Consider the following 20,197-nt stretch of genomic DNA (forward strand, 5'->3'; position numbering starts at 1 on the left):
TATAGATACCAAGGGGGCTCTGCTTTATAAAGGTAAGAATTTATAGATACCAAGGGGGCTCTACTTTATAAAGGTTAGAATTTATAAATACCAAGGGGGCTCTACTTTATAAAGGTTAGAATTTATAGATACCAAGGGGGCTCTACTTTATAAAGGTTGGAATTTATAAATACCAAGGGGGCTCTACTTTATAAAGGTTAGAATTTATAGATACCAAGGGGGCTCTACTTTATAAAGGTAAGAATTTATAAATACCAAGGGGGCTCTACTTTATAAAGGTTAGAATTTATAGATACCAAGGGGGCTCTACTTTATAAAGGTAAGAATTTATAAATACCAAGGGGGCTCTACTTTATAAAGGTAAGAATTTATAGAGAACAAGAGGTTGTACTTGGTAAAGGTAAGGCGTTGAAGACCCATTGGTGGCCTTTCAGCTGTTTCAGATCTTTGCTTCATGCTTTTCATGTTGCTGCTGTCTTTTTGACACAATTCCCATTTCCATTATCAATTTTAAGAAATCATAGAAGTAAGAATACACTGATAACTACAAGACTCGCTATATAAAAGCTATATGAGAAAAACATACTCTCTTCATGATGCAACAACTCTTCGTAGGTCTGGAGGTAATCTGTTATGAGGCAAAATTTTTGTCCCTTTCCATCATACCAGTTTTCCTGTAACAGTCCTATTTTGCACTATTCAGCCATGTTGTCCAATCCTAGCTATTGTGTTAATTTTTAAAAGTTTCCTGTTCTGATAATAGCAACTAGACATTTGCTAGCAACAACAATTAATTCAAGGTGTATTGTTTGTTATTTATTTTTTAATTATCTTATTTTCAGGATTGCCACATCCTTTTGCCTTGACCTTATTTGAAGATGAACTTTATTGGACGGACTGGAATACAAAAAGTATAAACAAAGCTAACAAGTTCACTGGGAACGATGTAGAGACTGTACATAACAGACTTCATTATCCCATGGATATACATACATTCCATCCTCAGAGGCAGCCAACAAGTAAGTACACTATTGTAGCCTGGGTAAAGTTAATAAACTGAAAGGGAAGGGATACTTAAGGTCATGCTTAGGATTTAATGGTCACAGAGTTATTTATTGTTTCAGGTTTTACAAATTGTAGGGTCATAGATCTACTCATGATTCTTCAGTGATGATAAAGAAATAATTCATGAGGGCTTGAATTTATACTGATTTTACCACGGGTTGGGCTTTTATGCTAAATATCATACCACAAGTGACAGCGAGGGGTAAAGTCAGCTTAAAGGGCAAACTCGTGGTAAAATCAGCATAAATTCAAGCCCCCATGAAGTATTTCAATTCAAATAGGACAAGTATGGCTATTCTTTTGAATCAAAGCACTGTAAGTGAAGGCAGATATTTGCCATTCCAGTAAATAAGCGCACTATATATTAAATTGACGTAAAACAATGCAGCTAACTGAATAAATGACATGCTGAAACTATTTACAATAACATATTTTGATAGGTTTGGATGAATTTAAATGATTATTTTACTTATATAAAAAAAGACTTATAACAGATTTTAGCATGGTTTGTTTGGGTTTCCTTGTTGTGATGATTTTCGGTTTCACAAGCGTGTACTTTCCCGTAAAATGCTTATATTCTTACATCATAGCTCATTCATGAAAATGCATATAACATGGGAGTTATTTTCAGAACAGCACAAACATTTTATTTATATTTTACCACAGTTTTGAAAGCGTTTGAAGAACGTCATGTTAGAAGATTGATTTTAGACAAGATTGTGATATATATAAGACAGTGTTTTCAACATGAACTTTTACGTTTCATGATTTCATAAAAGATGAAAATGTAAGTAATAGATATATGACTGTTGTGTTGTAATGCAAATGGATATAGATCACATAAGTAAAGTATAATTTTATTTCAGTGAAGAATGTCTGCGGTAAAAACAATGGAGGATGCAGCCATTTTTGTTTGCCAAATTGGCATGGTTACAGCTGTGCTTGTCTAACAGGACAACATCTGAAGAAGGATAACAGAACATGTGTTGAGAGTATGAATCGTTTTGTGGTGTTTTCCACCATGTCTGATCTGAGACGTATCAGCGTAGACACGCCTGACAGAACAGATGTAGTTCTCCCCCTCAATAAAGTACTGAGTGCCGTGGGGATTGATTTTGATGCTAAGAATGACATGATATATTGGACTGATACAGACCTCAATGTCATCAAAAGAGCACATTGGAATGGCAGTCATGAGAAGGTAAAGGCATTACTGTAAATTACTAAATTGTTTAGTACATTTATTATTGCTTTTTTTTAACAATAGGAAAAATGAGAGATTGACGGTTATAACTAGAGGAAGTTCTTCATTCAAATAATGCTATCAAAATCTAAAATATTTTTTTTTATTTAGCCTCACAAATTTTGCTATAATAAAAAGTTTTTAAACATCGCTAAAACTTCTTAATTCACAGTATCATTTATCATATGCATATATTTTATGGTCATTGTTATATTTAATTGTAATTATATTTGACAGGTTGTCATTGGAAACCAGGTGGAGTCTCCAGTAGGTGTGGCTATAGACTGGATTAGTCGTAAGATCTACTGGACAGACCAGGATACAGACTTTATAGAAGTAGCCAATCTGAATGGTAGTATGAGGAGTATTCTGATCTCTACAAGTCTGGATAAACCTAGAGACATCATTGTAGATCCTTTGGAAGGGTAATAAGTCTTTTATTTATTTATTTATAAGATAATTGATTCCCACATTTGGTTGTACATAATTTATATTTACCTATTATTACTAAATTATATATAGACTTTTGAGGTTTTTAACAAGTTCATCACTGTTGTATTATTATACGACCGCAAAAATTTTAATTTTTCGTCGTATATTGCTATCACGTTGGCGTCGTCGTCGTCGTTGTCCGAATACTTTTAGTTTTCGCACTCTAACTTTAGTAAAAGTGAATAGAAATCTATGAAATTTTGACACAAGGTTTATGACCATAAAAGGAAGGTTGGGATTGATTTTGGGAGTTTTAGTACCATCATTTTAGGAACTAGGGGCCAAAAAGGGCCCAAATAAGCATTTTCTTGGTTTTCGCACTATAACTTTAGTTTAAGTAAACAGAAATCTATGAAATTTTGACACAAGGTTTATGATCACAAAAGGAAGGTTGGGATTGATTTTGGGTGTTTTGGTTCCAACAGTTTAGGAATTACGGGCCAAAAAAGGGCCCAAATAAGCATTACTCTTGGTTTTCGCACAATAACTTTAGTATAAGTGAATAGAAATCAATTAAAATAAAACACAAGGTTTATGACCACAAAAGGAAGGTTGGGATTGATTTTTGGAGTTGAGGTCCCAACAGTTTAGGAATAAGGGGCCAAAAAGGGGCCCAAATAAGCATTATTCTTGGTTTTCGCACCATAACTTTAGTATAAGTAAATAGAAATCTATGAAATTTTAAACACAAGGTTTGTGACCATAAAAGGAAGGTTGGGTTTGATTTTGGGAGTTTTGGTCCCAACAGTTTAGGAATAAGGGGCCCAAAGGGTCCAAAATTGAACTTTGTTTGATTTCATCAAAAATTGAATAATTGGGGTTCTTTGATTTGCCGAATCTAACTGTGTATGTAGATTCTTAATTTTTGGTCCCGTTTTCAAATTGGTCTACATTGAGGTCCAAAGGGTCCAAAATTAAACTTAGTTTGATTTTAACAAAAATTGAATCCTTGGGGTTCTTTGATATGCTGAATCTAAATATGTACTTATATTTTTGATTATTGGCCCAGTTTTCAAGTTGGTCCAAATCGGGGTCCAAAATTAAACTTTGTTTGATTTCATCAAAAATTGAATAATTGGGGTTCTTTGATATACCAAATCTTACAGTGTATGTAGATTCTTAATTTTTGGTCCTGTTTTCAAATTGGTCTACATTAAAGTCAAAAGGGTCCAAAATTAAACTAAGTTTGATTTTAACAAAAATTGAATTCTTGGGCTTTTTTGATATGCTGAATCTAAACATGTACTTAGATTTTTGATTATGGGCCCAGTTTTCAAGTTGGTTCAAATCAGGATCCAAAATTATTATATTAAGTATTGTGCAATAGCAAGAAATTTTCAATTGCACTGTATTCAGCAATAGCAAGAAATCTTCAATTGCACAGTATTGTGCAATAACAAGAAATTTTTAATTGCACAGTATTGCGCAATAGCAAGAAATCTTCAATTTCACAGTATTGTGCAATAGCAAATATTTTCAATTGCACAGTATTGCGCAATAGCAAGAAATATCTAATTGCACAATATTGTGCAATAGCAAGAAATTTTCAATTGGAGTTATCTTTCTTTGTCCAGAATGGTAGTTGAATCAACTTAAATTATTGTTTTATACAATATACAATGTATATTCACTTTTACTACCAACTGATAAATTAAAACAATCTTTACAATTCAGTGATAACAAGCACTTTATTTTACATTTTAATATTTTATGATGTATTTAAATGAGTAGTTATTGTTGCAAACTCCATTAGAAATTTGAATTGAGATCAGTTTTAGAAAAAGGGAAAGGGGGATGTGAAAAAAAAATGGGGGGGGGGGGGGGTAAATTTTTCTCATTTCAGATTTCATAAATAAAAAGAAAATTTCTTCAAACATTTTTTTGAGAGGATTAATATTCAACAGCATAGTGAATTGCTCAAAGGCAAAAAAAATATTTTAAGTTCATTAGACCACATTCATTCTGTGTCAGAAACCTATGCTGTGTCAACTATTTAATCACAATCCAAATTTAGAGCTGAATCCAGCTTGAATGTTGTGTCCATACTTGCCCCAACCATTCAGGGTTCAACCTCTGCGGTCGTATAAAGGTGTGCCCTGCGGAGCATCTGGTTAGGCTTATTTTGATAATTGTGAGATTTTGTTTTTAATTTCACAATTTCATATTCCCCCCCCCCCTCTGCAGAGGAGGGGGCATTTAGTGATATCCTTGTCCCTATGTTCATCCCTCTGTCTATTTTTACATACATCCTGAAGTTGGTTTCCATTCTCTAACATGCAATGCTTATTACAGCAATACACTGATTAAATTAGATTTGGGTGACATCACTTTTACAGTTTTGAGTTATGTCCCTTTATAACCTGCAAACAAGGGTCATCTGACACTTTCTCCATTTATTAATGTATTATGTAGGTTTATGTACTGGAGTGATTGGGGAAGTAGACCTAAGATAGAGAGAGCAGGAATGGATGGGAATAGAAGACAGGTTCTGATCAGTAACAATATCACATGGCCCAATGGTCTAGCACTGGACAAGAAACTTAAACGTCTTTATTGGACAGATGGAGGAAGGAGTGTAATTGAATCTGTCAAGTTTGACGGTACAGACAGACAGGTAAATAGGTTACATCTCAATTGTAACATCATATGCTCACAGGCAGAAAAGCATCTGTATTGGAAAGATGTAGGAGCTAGAACTTATCAAGGTGTACAATACAGAAAGACATGTAAGCTGGCAACACAGCAGAATGATCAAGTCAAAAAGATTGAGGGATTGTGTAATAGAATTTGTCAAATTTACCATGTCATGCTTACAGACTGTTTAGTAAGAATCAATTTTTTTTAGCAAAATCACATGAACAAATCTATTTCTGTTGAACAGATTGAAGTTGAGAAAAGTTCCTATTATGCACACCAATAACACATTTAGAAAATATCCTAACATTCTGTTTTTAAATTAAGTAAGATTCCAACAGTTTTACTACATTTATGTGGCTTAAATCCTTGAAACTACAAATATATATACTATCTCTTTCAGATAATTATATCTGTAAATGTTCCACGACCATTTGGCATTGCTTTGTTTGAAGACACCATCTACTGGACAGACAAGTTAAACAAGGGAGTTTACTCTGCAAACAAGTATAATGGATCAGGACGTGAAGTAATCGCCTCGCAGCTTGATAATGTGATGGACATCAAAATGTTTTATAAACCACAGCCTAGAGGTAAATATAATCAAATTTTTCATTAGAATTTACTTTCAAATGCACAGTTGACATATTGAACCTAATGAGTGAGCCTTCATATTGAATTATTTTGATTAACAAACGTTTGATTGCTACAATATCATCAAAAATAGCTTTGAAGTGTTCATTATCACTGAACCAGTATATATTTGTTTAGGGGCCAGCTGAAGGATGCCTCCGGGTTCGAGAATTTCTCGTTGCATTGAAGACCTGTTGGTGACCTTCTGCTGTTGTCTGCTCTATGGTCGGGTTGTTGTCTCTTTGGAATATTCCCCATTTCCATTCTCAATTTTATTTAATTTTTGATGATATTGTAGCAATCAAATGTTTGTTAATCAAAATAATTCAATGTGATTTAATCAAAATATGAAGTAATGTGATAAGAGCTGTTCTATAAACACATACATGGGACCCAGGGAAGACACTTCCAAATCTCAACTATGCATGGGTGTCTTCCTATGTTTTTACATAGTGGAAATGTATTTGAAATTTTATTTCCATTCTATAGGTGGTTACCCCATTTTTAAAGTGCCTTCCCTGGGTACCATTTATGGATGGGAGTCTTCCGATGTTTTTACATAGTGGAAATGTATGTGAAATTTTATTTCCCCTCTATAGGTGGTTACCCCATTTTTAAAGTGTCTTCCCTGGGTACCATTTATGGATGGGAGTCTTCCGATGTTTTTACATAGTGGAAATGTATGTGAAATTTTATTTCCCCTCTATAGGTGGTTACCCCATTTTTAAAGTGCCTTCCCTGGGTACCATTTATGTTTAAAGAAACAGCCCTAGTTTGGTAATTTTCATACATATCACCTTTGGTCATGATGTTATGCATCAATTGTGTTCATGAAGTTTCAGAATTTGATTTTATTTCAAAATTCATTTTTCATGGAATTACTCATTATTTCTTTTTGTAATGCATTAGATTTTGGATAACAGTACTGTAGTTGAAAATTTGCTGGCATTGATTTAGATTTGATGGTAGCAAATATATGTTTTACTGTTTTTGGCACTATCAAATCGCCAATTAACTGCGGCTACTCTTCAACTAAAGAACTGTTTTTAAATGTTTAAGCATCACAGGAAATGCTGGGTAATCAAAGGTCAATTACTTCAGCAACCTGTCTTGCAGTATTTATCTTTATCAATAAACACATAAAAAAATGAGGTAATAAAACTATATTTTGAAATGGAATTTTAACATCCTTATTTCAGGAAAGAATCCATGTGCTAATGACAATGGTGGATGCAGTCATTTATGTTTGATATCAACAACAGGGTATACATGTGTCTGTCCTACAGGGATACTTATGTCACCAGATGGAAGGACTTGTAATAAAGGTAGGTATGGGTGTTATTGTCTTCATGGTTTTTTGGGAGTTCAAAAGCTGTCAATCTGCATTTTGCTTTGTTTTTAAAGGAAAAGAAGACATAGCCAGTAGTAGGAAAAGGGGAGGTAATATAGAATTATAATGCTCTCATTCATCATTAATATGTGTGCTGTTCACATTAAGGAAAAAAAGCTGAAATTGTAAAATTGGCAAAAACGTGTGGGATGCCAACTCAATATATTAAATATTCAGTTTGACAAAGAAAGAATGTAATAAGCAGGTGTTGAAATAGTTATTCAAAACATAGTGACATGAGATATAGGGTAAAATGAGACAACAATGCAACAACTCAAAAATTCAATAAAAATTCTACATCTATATGGTGTTCTATCAACACCAGAGTCCACCTACAAATGGCCTTCAGTGTAGACAGCTTAGGAGGATTCAAAATAGACAACAAAAATCTGACATCAAACTCAAATTTAAAAAAAGAAGAAAAGACATAAGAAAATAATCATGTGATCCTTTCATTTGTTTTAAAATATATTGAATTTGCATGTTTCTATTGTTGAAGAAGTTTTATTATAAACCTAGATTGATAATGATGTTTATCAACATTTCTATTTACAGATATGAGTAATTTTATTGTGTTTGCCAGGAGAACAGATATCAGAAAGATATCATTAGATGTTAATTATGTAGCTGATGTAGTGATACCTCTTGGTGAAATCAGAAATGCTATTGCTATAGGTGTAGATAGAGTTGCAGGTAAATCTTGTCTTTTCTACTTTCTGATGGATCTGTGCCCTATTTGTAAATATTTGACATCAGTCAATCTTCCTTCAAAAATTCAAAAATTAATGGCTGCTTAATTGGTGCTCATTTCTTGAAATTGAATAATAAAATGTTAATTATTGATTTGGTAACATTAAATATGATCAATAGTCTAATCCAAAGACTTCAGAGGTTCTGCATAATTCAAATGCTAAAGTATTGCCATGTAATTTCAACATTTGCATTATACTGTATTATCAAAATTACATACAGGTGAGATATATCTCTGTGTCAACAGTTTATTTTTAAGATTTACAAATTTTCAAAACATCTTTTTGTGCTAATTATGGGTAACTTATGACTTGACAGTTTATATTTTTTTCCAAGCGGCTCTAAGAACAAAAGTTAACCTGTACAGTAAGCGTCAGTTGAATATATTGGTTACCAAATTCAGTTAATTAAACTTCATGCTAATGATTTTATTTTTAATTCAGGGAAGCTATATTGGACAGATACAATTCTAGATGTGATAATGAAAGCTAATTTAGATGGATCTCAGGTGGAGCAGTTTATAAAACATGGACTGGACACACCAGATGGACTGGCTGTAGATGAGATTGGTCGCAAGATTTACTGGACAGATACTGGATTAAACCGGATTGAAGTAGCCGACTTGGTTACTGGGATGAGAAAAGTGTTGATATGGGATAACTTGGATAAACCTAGAGATTTGACTTTGTATTACGAAAAGGGGTAAGAAAAGTTTTATTAAAATATATGTAGCTCAAAAGGAAGACACTTTAAACAAGAAATTTAAACTTATGCGTTACCATTGCTTGAATAATTTTTTTACTTTATTTCCCTGAATATGGAGATATAGATAAAGTGTTATTATTAATCCTTTAGATTTTCATTATTTCCAAAACAGTAGACTTTTTTATACTATACTATGCTAAGTTAAATCAATGTCAAGTGATCATGAAGCATCAACATTTGACCTGAACCCAAATATAAAATAAAGAATGATGTAAAATTTAAATGAAATCTTTAATCCCATGTTTTGCAAGTAAGTTTCTTGATAGATTATAAAACTTTTCTTTGTAAAACATTGACATATAAGATACACAGTTGAATATTTTAAAACTTTTGATTTATTAAATTTAATGAGGTTTAGGACTCAAATAATAATTACTTTAAAGATAATTCAAGTCATGACATCAATATTTGAAAACTTCTATAATTATTTTAACAGGTATATGTACTGGACAGACTGGGGTAAACTCCCTAAGATTCAGAGGGCTGATATGGATGGTAGTAATAGGACAGTATTAGTAGATAAAAATCTAGGCTGGCCTAATGGTATTGTCATTGACAAACAATCACAGAGAATTGTATGGGCTGATGCTAAAATGGAAGTGATAGAATCGTCAGATTTAAATGGCGGTAATCGTCGGGTCATCATCTCTAACGTCAATCATCCCTATGGACTGACCATTACTGAGAGACATATCTACTGGACAGACTGGCAGAAAATGGCCATATTTAAAGCCGACAAGGATACAGGAAGTAATTTATTAGTCATAAGACGAACATTACCAGGTCTGATGGATCTACAAGCAGTAATCAGGTCACCAGATGGTAAGTCAATTGTTATTACAATGCAATTGACATGCAAAGATGTGACAGATCTAGAAAGACAATCATGAGTCAGAGGCATAATTTCACCTGTTTGACTTCATATTTAAGACATAAAATGGGACTTTTTGTATGTTATCTGATGTCTTGCTAGATTTTCAGGATAGAAGTGTATTTGCTAAAGCACAACATTTTAATGCAATGCTCTAAATTTAGGGACACAATTTAGCTCTTGCATAGTTTAATATTTCCATAAAGCCTATATAAAGGAATTATTTAAAACAAATTCTGCCATATATTATCAAAGTATACAGGTTCTTAATGGTTTGATTCTGAATATTTAAGACTCTTGGAAATATATTTGATTAAGCGCAAATTTCAGGCCAAAACTATACAAGTTTTTATTTTCTCGGACACCATTATCATGAAATAAAAAAAATGGTAAATATTCAATATCACTAAAATCCATAAAACCAATTTGTCACATCAATCTTAACAATTATTTATTTCATACAGATGACCTACACAAATTAGAGAACAAATGTAAGAATAATGGAGGCTGTAGTCATCTCTGTTTACCAAATCATAGTGGAATCACATGTTCTTGTCCAACTGGGTTACAGCTCAAACACAATGGAAAAACTTGCTTAACATGTGAGTAAGGTACCAGTAGTTCAGTCCTCTATTTGCACAATCTAATTCTACAATGAAAATATCTTGTATAACTGTTTTATACTTAATGGCAATAAAAATTGTTTCTTTATATTTAAAATTGGACTTTAAATTGACAAATCACTGATCATTTATAAGCTTGTTAAATATTTATTTTTTATCAAATAGAATTTCTTTTGTTAATTTTTTACCTAGGTTAGTCTTGTCATGCTAAAAGAATACCAAGCAATTTAAGAAATTTCAATGTTTTTATAACCACAGTCTATTGGTTACACAGTGTGCTATTATCCTATAATGGGAATTGATTGGGTCAATAAAATTCAAATAGGGTGAGGCAAAGCAAAATCTGATATGATTTTATTGACCCTATAAATTCTGTATTAGTACAATTGCACACTGTGTATAGAATTTATACTGGTTTTTGTCTCGCCTTGATGGAGTCAAAAAGCAAGACATAGGTATGCTGTTTCCGGCGTCGGTGATGGTGACGGTGTCAACAATGTATTAGTTTGTGATTAGGTCTAGTTTGTGGTGAACCACAAGTGGTAGGTCAATCATATTTAGTATGCAGTTGTATAAGCATTGGCACATTTCATTTTCATGGAGATTATTTGGCCCAGCCCCCTCAGTCATGGTCTATTGACTTTGAAACTTTTGCTTATTTTACATGTATTAGTTTGTGATTAGGTCAGTTTATGGGGAACCACTAGTGGTAGGCCAATGTTAAATAGGTATTCAGTTGTATAAGCATTGGCACATCTCATTTCCATGGAGAATATTTGCCCTTGCGCCTCAGTCACAGTTTAATGACTTTGAAACTTATCTTAGTTTACATATATTAGTTTGTGATTATATCAGTTCAAGATGAACTGCTAATGTTAAGTCAATGTTATTTGGTTATGCAAATTTATTGGCATTTGCAAGTATTGCTTCCATGGAGATTATATAACCCCACCCTCTCTTCATGGTTCGTTGACTTTGAAACTTTTACAGTTTTCAAGTTAATGTTTGTATTTAGGTTTGGGAACAACTTATTATAAGTCAAAAGTATTTGGTATGTAGTTGTATTAGCATTGGCACATCTCATTTACATGGAGATTGTTTAGCCGTGTAACTCAGTCATGGTTCATTGACTTTGAATATTTACATAACTTGTGTAAGATGTTAAAGTATTGCTATTTTGATTTCAACATTTGAATAATCAAAATTACAAAAAGGCGAGACATATCTCTGTGATAACAGTTTACGTTATATTACAACTTGTTATATTCAAATTCAATTATTAGGACAATATCAACCAATTATATTTAGATATTTAATCTCAAACTAAAAAATGAAAAGTATTTGGACTATATACAATGATATAGCAACTCAATTTTTTTTATCAGGTCAATGGTATAAGGGAGATAATTCCAATTAACATAATAAAAAATTGTACTGAAATTTATTAGGACAAAGTCAGCCAATCAAATTACGAGAACTTATGCTAAATCAGGATAAATGACTTGATCCTGCCTGAATCCTGTGACATATCCTGTTTATCTGTTTCAGTGCCCAGCAAGTACCTGTTGTTTGCCAGTAGAGGGAGTTTACGGAGAATATCATTGGATACTCCTGATTTTACAGATACATTTCTTCCTATGTCTGATCTCCATAATGTTATATCACTAGACTATGACTACCAGAAACAGAAGATGTACTTTACTGATGTTCATCTGGATGTTGTCAGGTAGTTATCTCCCTTTTGTTACCACACTCTTTCAATTAGTTATATTTAATCTGCAATAAGGTATTGAAATTTTATTATAACAAATATTTTAAGAAATTTTGGAAAGTTGTATCAAGTGAAAAATGTTTTTGATATTTTATTCCAGAATTGTCTTGTCTTCTAAATAATGGTTTAAATTATATTTGGTTTAAAAGAATTGACAATTATGTATCCTTTCTCAGAGTTTTACCTTAGTTTGATTTTCATGTGTTGCAGATAAAATAAATTACATGACAAAAGTTGATTTTAACATTCTGATGGATATGGTTATAATAGAATAAACAAAGGAAATGGGACCAGGGTTATCCTTCCATGACACAAAATCATTACATGCATGGCAAAAAACACACAAAAATCAACGGAAAATTTTTGTTTTATTTTGACATTTTATTTTAGATATTAATTTAGATAGCTGTACTTTAGGAGATTTTTAAAGAAATTATTGATAAGTTAAGGATAGGGGTTAATTTGAATGTTTCTTTGTTACAGAAGAGCTAATTTAGATGGTACAGGTTTACAGTCTGTTGTATCAGAGAATCTAGAGACAACCGATGGACTGGCTGTAGACTGGATTGCTAATAATTTGTTCTGGACAGATACAGGTATATCCCGAATGATTACAATAGTTATTGCAATAAGACTAGTGTGGTACATGAAATAGTGTTATGTCAATTTATTGTAAGTAAAGTTATTAACCATTTTAAAAAATGTTGCTCAAATAAACTTATCTCATTGGCACTTATGCCACATCTTCCTATATCTTTAATGAAATAAGATACATGTAAAGGGTAAATGAAAATGATACCTAAGAGCTATGAGAGGTCTTCAGTGATGGCCAAAAGACGCAGGAACATGTAGGTCATTGCCCAGGCTTTGAGATTGACAGTTTGCAGTTGTAATTACTACCATTGTTGTATTATGGACATGTTTTTGTTATCTTCAGGTCGTGATGTTATAGAAGTATCATCCACTGATGGAACAAACAGAAAATCTCTGATCACAGAAGATTTAGATGAACCAAGAGCTATAGCCTTGTATCCCCAGAAAGGGTTAGTACTGTCATTAATATTACCAAGTTGATTGGACGGATCAAGAGATACATCTTCAATAGACTTGACTGTGATATATCAGGGATCTCCATGGATGAAAATTGAACGATGGAGGAACTTTCACCATCATAAACTGTATCTACGCCGTACCGTGTAGCGCGATCGAAAGTATTTCATCCCTCTATATAAGGATAGGTGAACATGCTAATTCATTGCTTATTTAAATTATATTTATTTGAATTTTCATTATAAATACTATATATATAGAAGTATATATATTTTCAATAATTGTCGTTTGTAACCCTTCAAAGGCCAAGCCCTCATGCCCCCTCCCTTCCCTTAGTCGAGAATGACCAATAGCTATCACGAAGGTACCCATGTAGTTTTCTTGCTATTTTCGGTAATTGTTATGGGGGTTAAAAATCATGGGGAGCTTATTGTTCACGGACACTGTCAAATTCCCATTACCAGTATGACTGGTTGCAGCAATGACAAAACGAGTCGTACGGGTTGTGTAAAAGGTTAAAAAGATTTGTAAAGCAAATGTTGTCAAATGAAAAGGTTTTTAATGACTTTATCTAGCAAATCGATGCAATGCAACATGCACCTTTCGAGTCTGAATAGAAACCGGAAACGCGGATCTATCAATTTGATTGTAAACTACGAAATGAATTCAGAATTACGATACGATATTTCTTTACAGGAAATTTTAAAAGTTTTTGCTTTTTAACTTTTAAAGTAATTCTATATTATCGTTACAATACAGCAGTACTCGAGTTATTTTCAATGAAATAATAATTACTGTTTTACGTCTTATTTTGTACTTCTTAAAAAAGGGATGCTGATTGCGTAAGTCAAAATAAAAGCATGTGTTGGACTTGTTAAACTTTGTAACTGGTTTATTAATTTATTTATTTAATCTGAATTATCATAAGCATTTGCGGAAACTTAGTTAAATTAATCGACAAATGAATCGTCTATCTATTCTCCTGTCTGGTTTGTTGATCTACCTGTACAAGCTGATCCAAGCTCAGGTACAAGTGATGAGCGATCTTAATCCGGATATCCCTCAGGCGTTAGAACTGTATTGGATTATACTATAAAAAAAAAAAGCCTGAGGGTTATGCAAGTACATGCATTTAGTTATAATTGCTAACAAAATGGTGTCAGGCTATTAAAACGATCACAGTTTTGAACGATGGCGGAAGACAATTGAACGATGGCGCGAGTCATTTGACGATGGCGCAAGACATTTGAACGATGGCAGGGCGCCATCATTAAACAGGCCATGGAGATCCTTGATATATGTTAGAAAGGGGTTTAGTGTTGTAAGTTTAGTAAAGTTAACAAGAACTTTACCAGATGGAGAATATAGTAAAAAAATAGGATTGTTAATGGAAGCTCTAAAAACTAGGCCAAAAAGTAATTTTAGTGTTATTGATATAGAACTGTTATTTATTTTAACTTTTCATGTAACCCTTTACAACCTTTTTAACCGGATTTTTGTGACAAAAATGTCGGTTATTGATTTGGGGATTTACGGCGGGCGGCCGGGCGGGCGGGTGGGCGGTCGGGCAGTCGGGCGGCCGGGCGGGCGGGCGGCAATCAAATGTTGTCCGTGCATTAACTCATGAACCGTTCAACCAAAGCTTTTAAAATTTTAATATGTTGTTACTGACAACTAAATGAAGGTCAAGTTCAATAATGGAGAATTTGACTTTTACCGTTCAGGAGTTATGGTTCTTGAAAGATTGAAAAATGGAGTTGTCCGTGCATTTACGCATGAACTGTTCTACCAAAGCTTCCCAAATTTTAATATGTTGTTACTAATGAAAGAATGGAGGTCAAGTTCAATAATGACGAATTTGACTTTTACCGTTCAGGAGTTATGGTTCTTGAAAGATTGAAAAATGGAGTTTCCAGTCGTGTCCGTGCATTTATGCATGAACTGTTCTACCAAAGCTTCCGAAATTTTAATATGCTGTTACTGATGACAAAATGGAGGTCAAGTTCAATAATGACGATTTTGACTTTTACCGTTCAGGAGTTATGGTTCTTGAAAGATTGAAAAATGGTTTTTCCCGTCGTGTCCATGCATTTTCTCATGAACCATTCAACCAAAGCTTTTGAAATTTTAATATGTTGTTACTGATGACAAAATAGAGGTCAAGTTCAATAATGACGATTTTGACTTTTACCGTTCAGGAGTTATGGTTCTTGAAAGATCATAAAATGGCGTTTCCATTCAGGTTGTTGCATTTACTCATGAACCATTCAATCTAAGCTTTTCAAATTTTAATATGTTGATACTGATGACAAAATGGAGGTCAAATTTGATATTGACGATTTTCACTTTCACCATTCATCAGTAATGGTTCTTGTGATATTGCCAGGACACAAATAAATGTTAATAAATCCGGTTTGCTGTCGTTGTGACAGCCTCTTGTTACAATATTTACCAGTATGAAATGGATTGTTATCAATCTATCACAGAATCCATACTTTTTTGATGATCACAGTCCTATTGAATTACAGATTGCTTTACTGGACAGACTGGGGATCACCACCTAAAATAGAGAAAGCATATATGGATGGTAGCAACAGGAAAATTATTATCAAAACAGATCTAGGTAGGTCTTCTCTACTGTCAAAAACATGCAATGTCATAAAAAAAAACACTTCAAAATTTCCAGAAACTTAATTTGCCTAATATAGCTGTATTTTAATGTGTTAGTTTTGATATTCCATGCTGATGGTAGAATTGAAAAAAAAAATTTAGTAGAATTTTCGCATCATATGGTCCAAGGACACAGTTATCGTCCTTTGGTTTTCGTTGTCAACGAATATAGTCCCTAGTGTAAACAGTGTATAACTTTTTTTTTTTTTTTTTTTTATTCAACAATATATTGCTTGCTGTTAACAATTTACTTCACTAGTCCAGCATTCTAGAGAAGGGTATCTTTGTTTTAACAAGAAATCCAGGATTTCTCTCTGTTTAACAATAAAACATTACAATTTATCTAATCTATGTTATAAATATTTCATTTTCAACCGTAAATAAATAAGTATATATATGAAATTTTAATTTATCAATATGTGTATCTAGCTTGTTTGGAAAGAAAAAGTTTCCGGAAATAGTTCACACTTGCAGTTATCGATTTTATATTATTGTATTAATATCTCTTCCTGGTTTGGAAATTACCAGTTTAGAATAGTGATTTATGATTAATATAATTAGCAATTCACAGGTATGTATTAATGTTTCGATTCTGGAAAAAAAGATAGTATGTAATATATATATAGTGTATAACTTGCATGTTTTATTTAATACACTTTCCCAATTTATTTCTTGATATTAAATGCTTGAAATATTAATTAGGGGGATGTAATTACATGTTAAAAAAATTTGGGTGCTGAATCTTTATGTTAAGTAGTGATTTGGTCCAGTTGAAAAAGGTCAAATTTTATCACGTCTGAAGCTGTCAAACTGAATTTTACACCCCCTTAACACAGAATTGTCAATATTTTGAGTAAGGGCTGGTAGAAGTTTCTATAATTTTGATATTATTTGTCTCACTGGTAGTACACTACACTGTAAAAATCTTTTTGAGAAAGACCAGGTGCGATTTTTTTAATTTGAATTTATGGTCTAAAAGAAATGCACTACGAAATAACTGTGTTCTCGGGCCATATTTGTTCTTCATAAAAGTTGAAAATGAGAGCTCAAGGATAGTTTGAAACACCAAATCATAAAGAGATGCTCAACAAAACAATTGGAATTTTTGTTAATGTCATGTAATCTTCATTAAAAAAATTTCACATTTTATTGATAAACAATACACTTGATATGTATTTGATATACCAACTTTAGTTAAGGCAGATATTTTCAAAATACTGCTATTTATTTCTTTCAGGTTTTCCCAATGGATTATCAGTAGATTTTAAGGCAAAAAGATTATACTGGGTTGATGCCAGACTTGATAAGATAGAGACTTCCGATCTGATGGGACAGAATCGTGTTACATTGATTAATCATGTCCCTCATCCATTTGGTCTTACAGTGGTGAGTAGATATTAGATAAGATAGAAACCACTAGAACACCTCACTTCCCCTATCCTCTTCATGTCGATTGGCATTTAAGGCCCTTAAAAGTCAAGTTCAGTTGCACAAAATCCTGCCATGTTGATAAATTATGTCCCAACTCAATTTGATCTCATTAAACACTGATTAATTATGAAACTCATTATTTTAAAGTTCATGACTGATTTGACAGAAATGTTGTTTGTTGTACCAAGTACTGTAATGTCCCACAATAGTCTATTGCATACTGTCAGAAATATTTCAGTGATTTCTGACATTATACCTTGATTGTGACAAAATTGATTACAAATATCAATGCACATGTTTTCTCAAGTTTATGTTTTTATTATGGAAAATAAAGCTTGAATTAAACACATGTTAAACTGTATATTCAGATATTAGCTGCATTGTACATGTTGATATTATGTTCTAAGATTTTGCTTTCAATATATTTTGAAAATAAATATTTGTTATATTACAGTATGGACCTCATATTTACTGGACTGATTGGCAGTCAGAGAAAATAGAAAGAGCTGATAAAACTACAGGAAAAGATCGTGCCGTCATACAGAGACATTTAGAGGGACTGATGGACATCGTAGTGGTGGCTAAAGATAGACAGAGTGGTCAGTTATATTTATTTCATACATTTAAAGGAGATTGCATATGCATGGTATTTAAATCTAATTGTACATATAATCTATTCATACTATGTTGTCTTTTCTCTATCAACTTAATTTTTGGTATTTAAGTGTCATCCATTTCTTGAATTACATTAAAACATGCCCCTGCTTGGTACCAAATTTGTGAAACAATTTATTTGATCATTTTTTACAGGAACAAACTGGTGCAGTATAGGAAATGGTGGTTGTAGTCATCTATGTCTTGCTAGACCCAGGGGAAGATCATGTGCCTGTCCTGATAAAACTACACAAGAACCTTGTCATACATGTAAGTTTTTGGATAGAAACTCTTATGAAATTAATTATACATGTCTCACTGAAAATATTTTATTTATTTTGGTTTTAAAGGAAGTTTGATCAATTTCTTTGTGCATTAAGGATTTATTAATTGAAATTAAAAGAAGAATTAAATTTCTGCTCATTAATATATATTGTGTTTTATCCTGTTTGTTTGATTCCGTAATGGTTATTTACCACATGTCTTAGACTTTATATTCATATTGTAGATCCAGTAACAGACTCGGGAATGGAGAACCAAATTCCTGGATATAATGCTGCTGATGCTGATGAGTAAGTTATTTTATTATACCTTACATATATTACAAACAATTCTATTGGATAACACATAATCACGTGACATGGAATAATTCAGATAATTTTCCATTCAATTGCAAGGGACGAACAACCCTTAAAATTTACACCAGTGGTAAATAACCCTATTATTCACCAACAAATAACATTTGAGTGTCTAGATTTGCACTCGAGTTATCTCCCATGAAAATGAAATAAACAAAACGGCAGCGTTCACGTTATACTGACAGCCATAAAAAAATTATAGTCGGTGTTCAAAAGGACCTTCCACTGTTAGTTCAGTATAATAAAACAATTGTGGCCCCTTAGAATCGATGAATATCCAAAATTGTCAACTCTTTAAAGTTAAAAGCTGCACCCTCATTGAAATAACCTTCTTTGTGTTGACAATTTTAGATATTCACCTTTTCAACGGACCATAATTGTAAATTGTTTGTATATGTCCTTCCTGTTTTAATTATGAAAATAATAAGAAGAATAGGATGAGGTATGACTGCCAATGTGACAACTCTCAACCAGAGACCAAATGACATAGAAGTCAATGACAAACTCATACTGCATAGTCAGCTTTAAAATGCCCCAATAAACAAATGTAAAACAATTCAAACGAGAAAACAAACAACTTGATGCAGAGCTGAGAGTACTCTAGTTCAAATCAAAATACATCTTATTGAAAAATCATGTATCTAATATAAAAAAAGAAGATGTGGTATGATTGCCAATGAGACAACTTTCCACAAGAGACCAAAATGACACAGACATTAACAACTATAGGTCACCGTACAGCCTTCAACAATGAGCAAATCCCATACTGCATAGTCAGCTATAAAAGGCCCCTATATGACAATTCAAACGAGAAAACTAACAACCTTATGTAACTGATGAAACCTATTTAAAATGATTATGGTTATCAATTCCAAATGATGGATATTAAAAATAAAAGCATTAAGAATATTTGATATTAAACATGATGTGGTTATTATAGGTGTACAGATGAAGACGAGAAAGATGGAATTTGTGAGAAACCGAAGAGTGTTCCACAAGCTGGTAAATATCAGTTTTATGTCGGTAGGAAGATTTTGTTCAAAATTCTTATCTAAATGTCTTTATCTTGATTTAGTGATACAGTGAAATCTACAAATTTTACTAACATTTGATAGAAAGCATAATATTTATTCTGGGTAAGAATAAATGATGGAAAAACAGATGGCATCAAATGGAATTAATTACACCTTGGTGTGATCCAGTAGTGATGTCACCAGTGGCATCAAATGGAATTAATTACACCTTGGTGTGATCCAGTAGTGATGTCACTAGTGGCATCAAATGGACTTAATTACACCTTGGTGTGATCCAGTAGTGATGTCACCAGTGGCATCAAATGGAATTAATTACACCTTGGTGTGATCCAGTAGTGATGTCACTAGTGGCATCAAATGGAATTAATTACACATTGGTGTGATCCAGTAGTGATGTCACCAGTGGCATCAAATGGAATTAATTACACCTTGGTGTGATCCAGTAGTGATGTCACCAGTGGCATCAAATGGAATTAATTACAC

At 32.7% G+C, this 20,197-nt stretch overlaps 1 protein-coding gene across 1 annotated transcript in view; it reads left to right on the forward strand.

The window, feature by feature from the left end:
- LOC139529917 (low-density lipoprotein receptor-related protein 4-like) overlaps positions 1-20,197 on the forward strand; it is a 65,782-nt gene that overhangs the window by 37,590 nt on the left and 7,995 nt on the right. Inside the window, exons 19-37 of the mRNA XM_071325887.1 lie at positions 843-1,019; positions 1,932-2,266; positions 2,546-2,733; positions 5,213-5,414; positions 5,838-6,027; positions 7,267-7,392; positions 8,013-8,150; positions 8,651-8,909; positions 9,409-9,794; positions 10,308-10,445; positions 12,015-12,192; positions 12,721-12,833; positions 13,175-13,280; positions 15,816-15,910; positions 17,195-17,343; positions 17,843-17,987; positions 18,199-18,312; positions 18,551-18,614; positions 19,621-19,682. Coding sequence (XP_071181988.1) covers positions 843-1,019; positions 1,932-2,266; positions 2,546-2,733; positions 5,213-5,414; positions 5,838-6,027; positions 7,267-7,392; positions 8,013-8,150; positions 8,651-8,909; positions 9,409-9,794; positions 10,308-10,445; positions 12,015-12,192; positions 12,721-12,833; positions 13,175-13,280; positions 15,816-15,910; positions 17,195-17,343; positions 17,843-17,987; positions 18,199-18,312; positions 18,551-18,614; positions 19,621-19,682 — 3,165 coding nt within the window. The remainder of the gene's footprint in view (positions 1-842; positions 1,020-1,931; positions 2,267-2,545; positions 2,734-5,212; positions 5,415-5,837; positions 6,028-7,266; positions 7,393-8,012; positions 8,151-8,650; positions 8,910-9,408; positions 9,795-10,307; positions 10,446-12,014; positions 12,193-12,720; positions 12,834-13,174; positions 13,281-15,815; positions 15,911-17,194; positions 17,344-17,842; positions 17,988-18,198; positions 18,313-18,550; positions 18,615-19,620; positions 19,683-20,197) is intronic.

The sequence above is a fragment of the Mytilus edulis genome, chromosome 7 (assembly GCF_963676685.1).
Source record: "Mytilus edulis chromosome 7, xbMytEdul2.2, whole genome shotgun sequence".
NCBI lineage: Eukaryota > Metazoa > Mollusca > Bivalvia > Mytilida > Mytilidae > Mytilus > Mytilus edulis.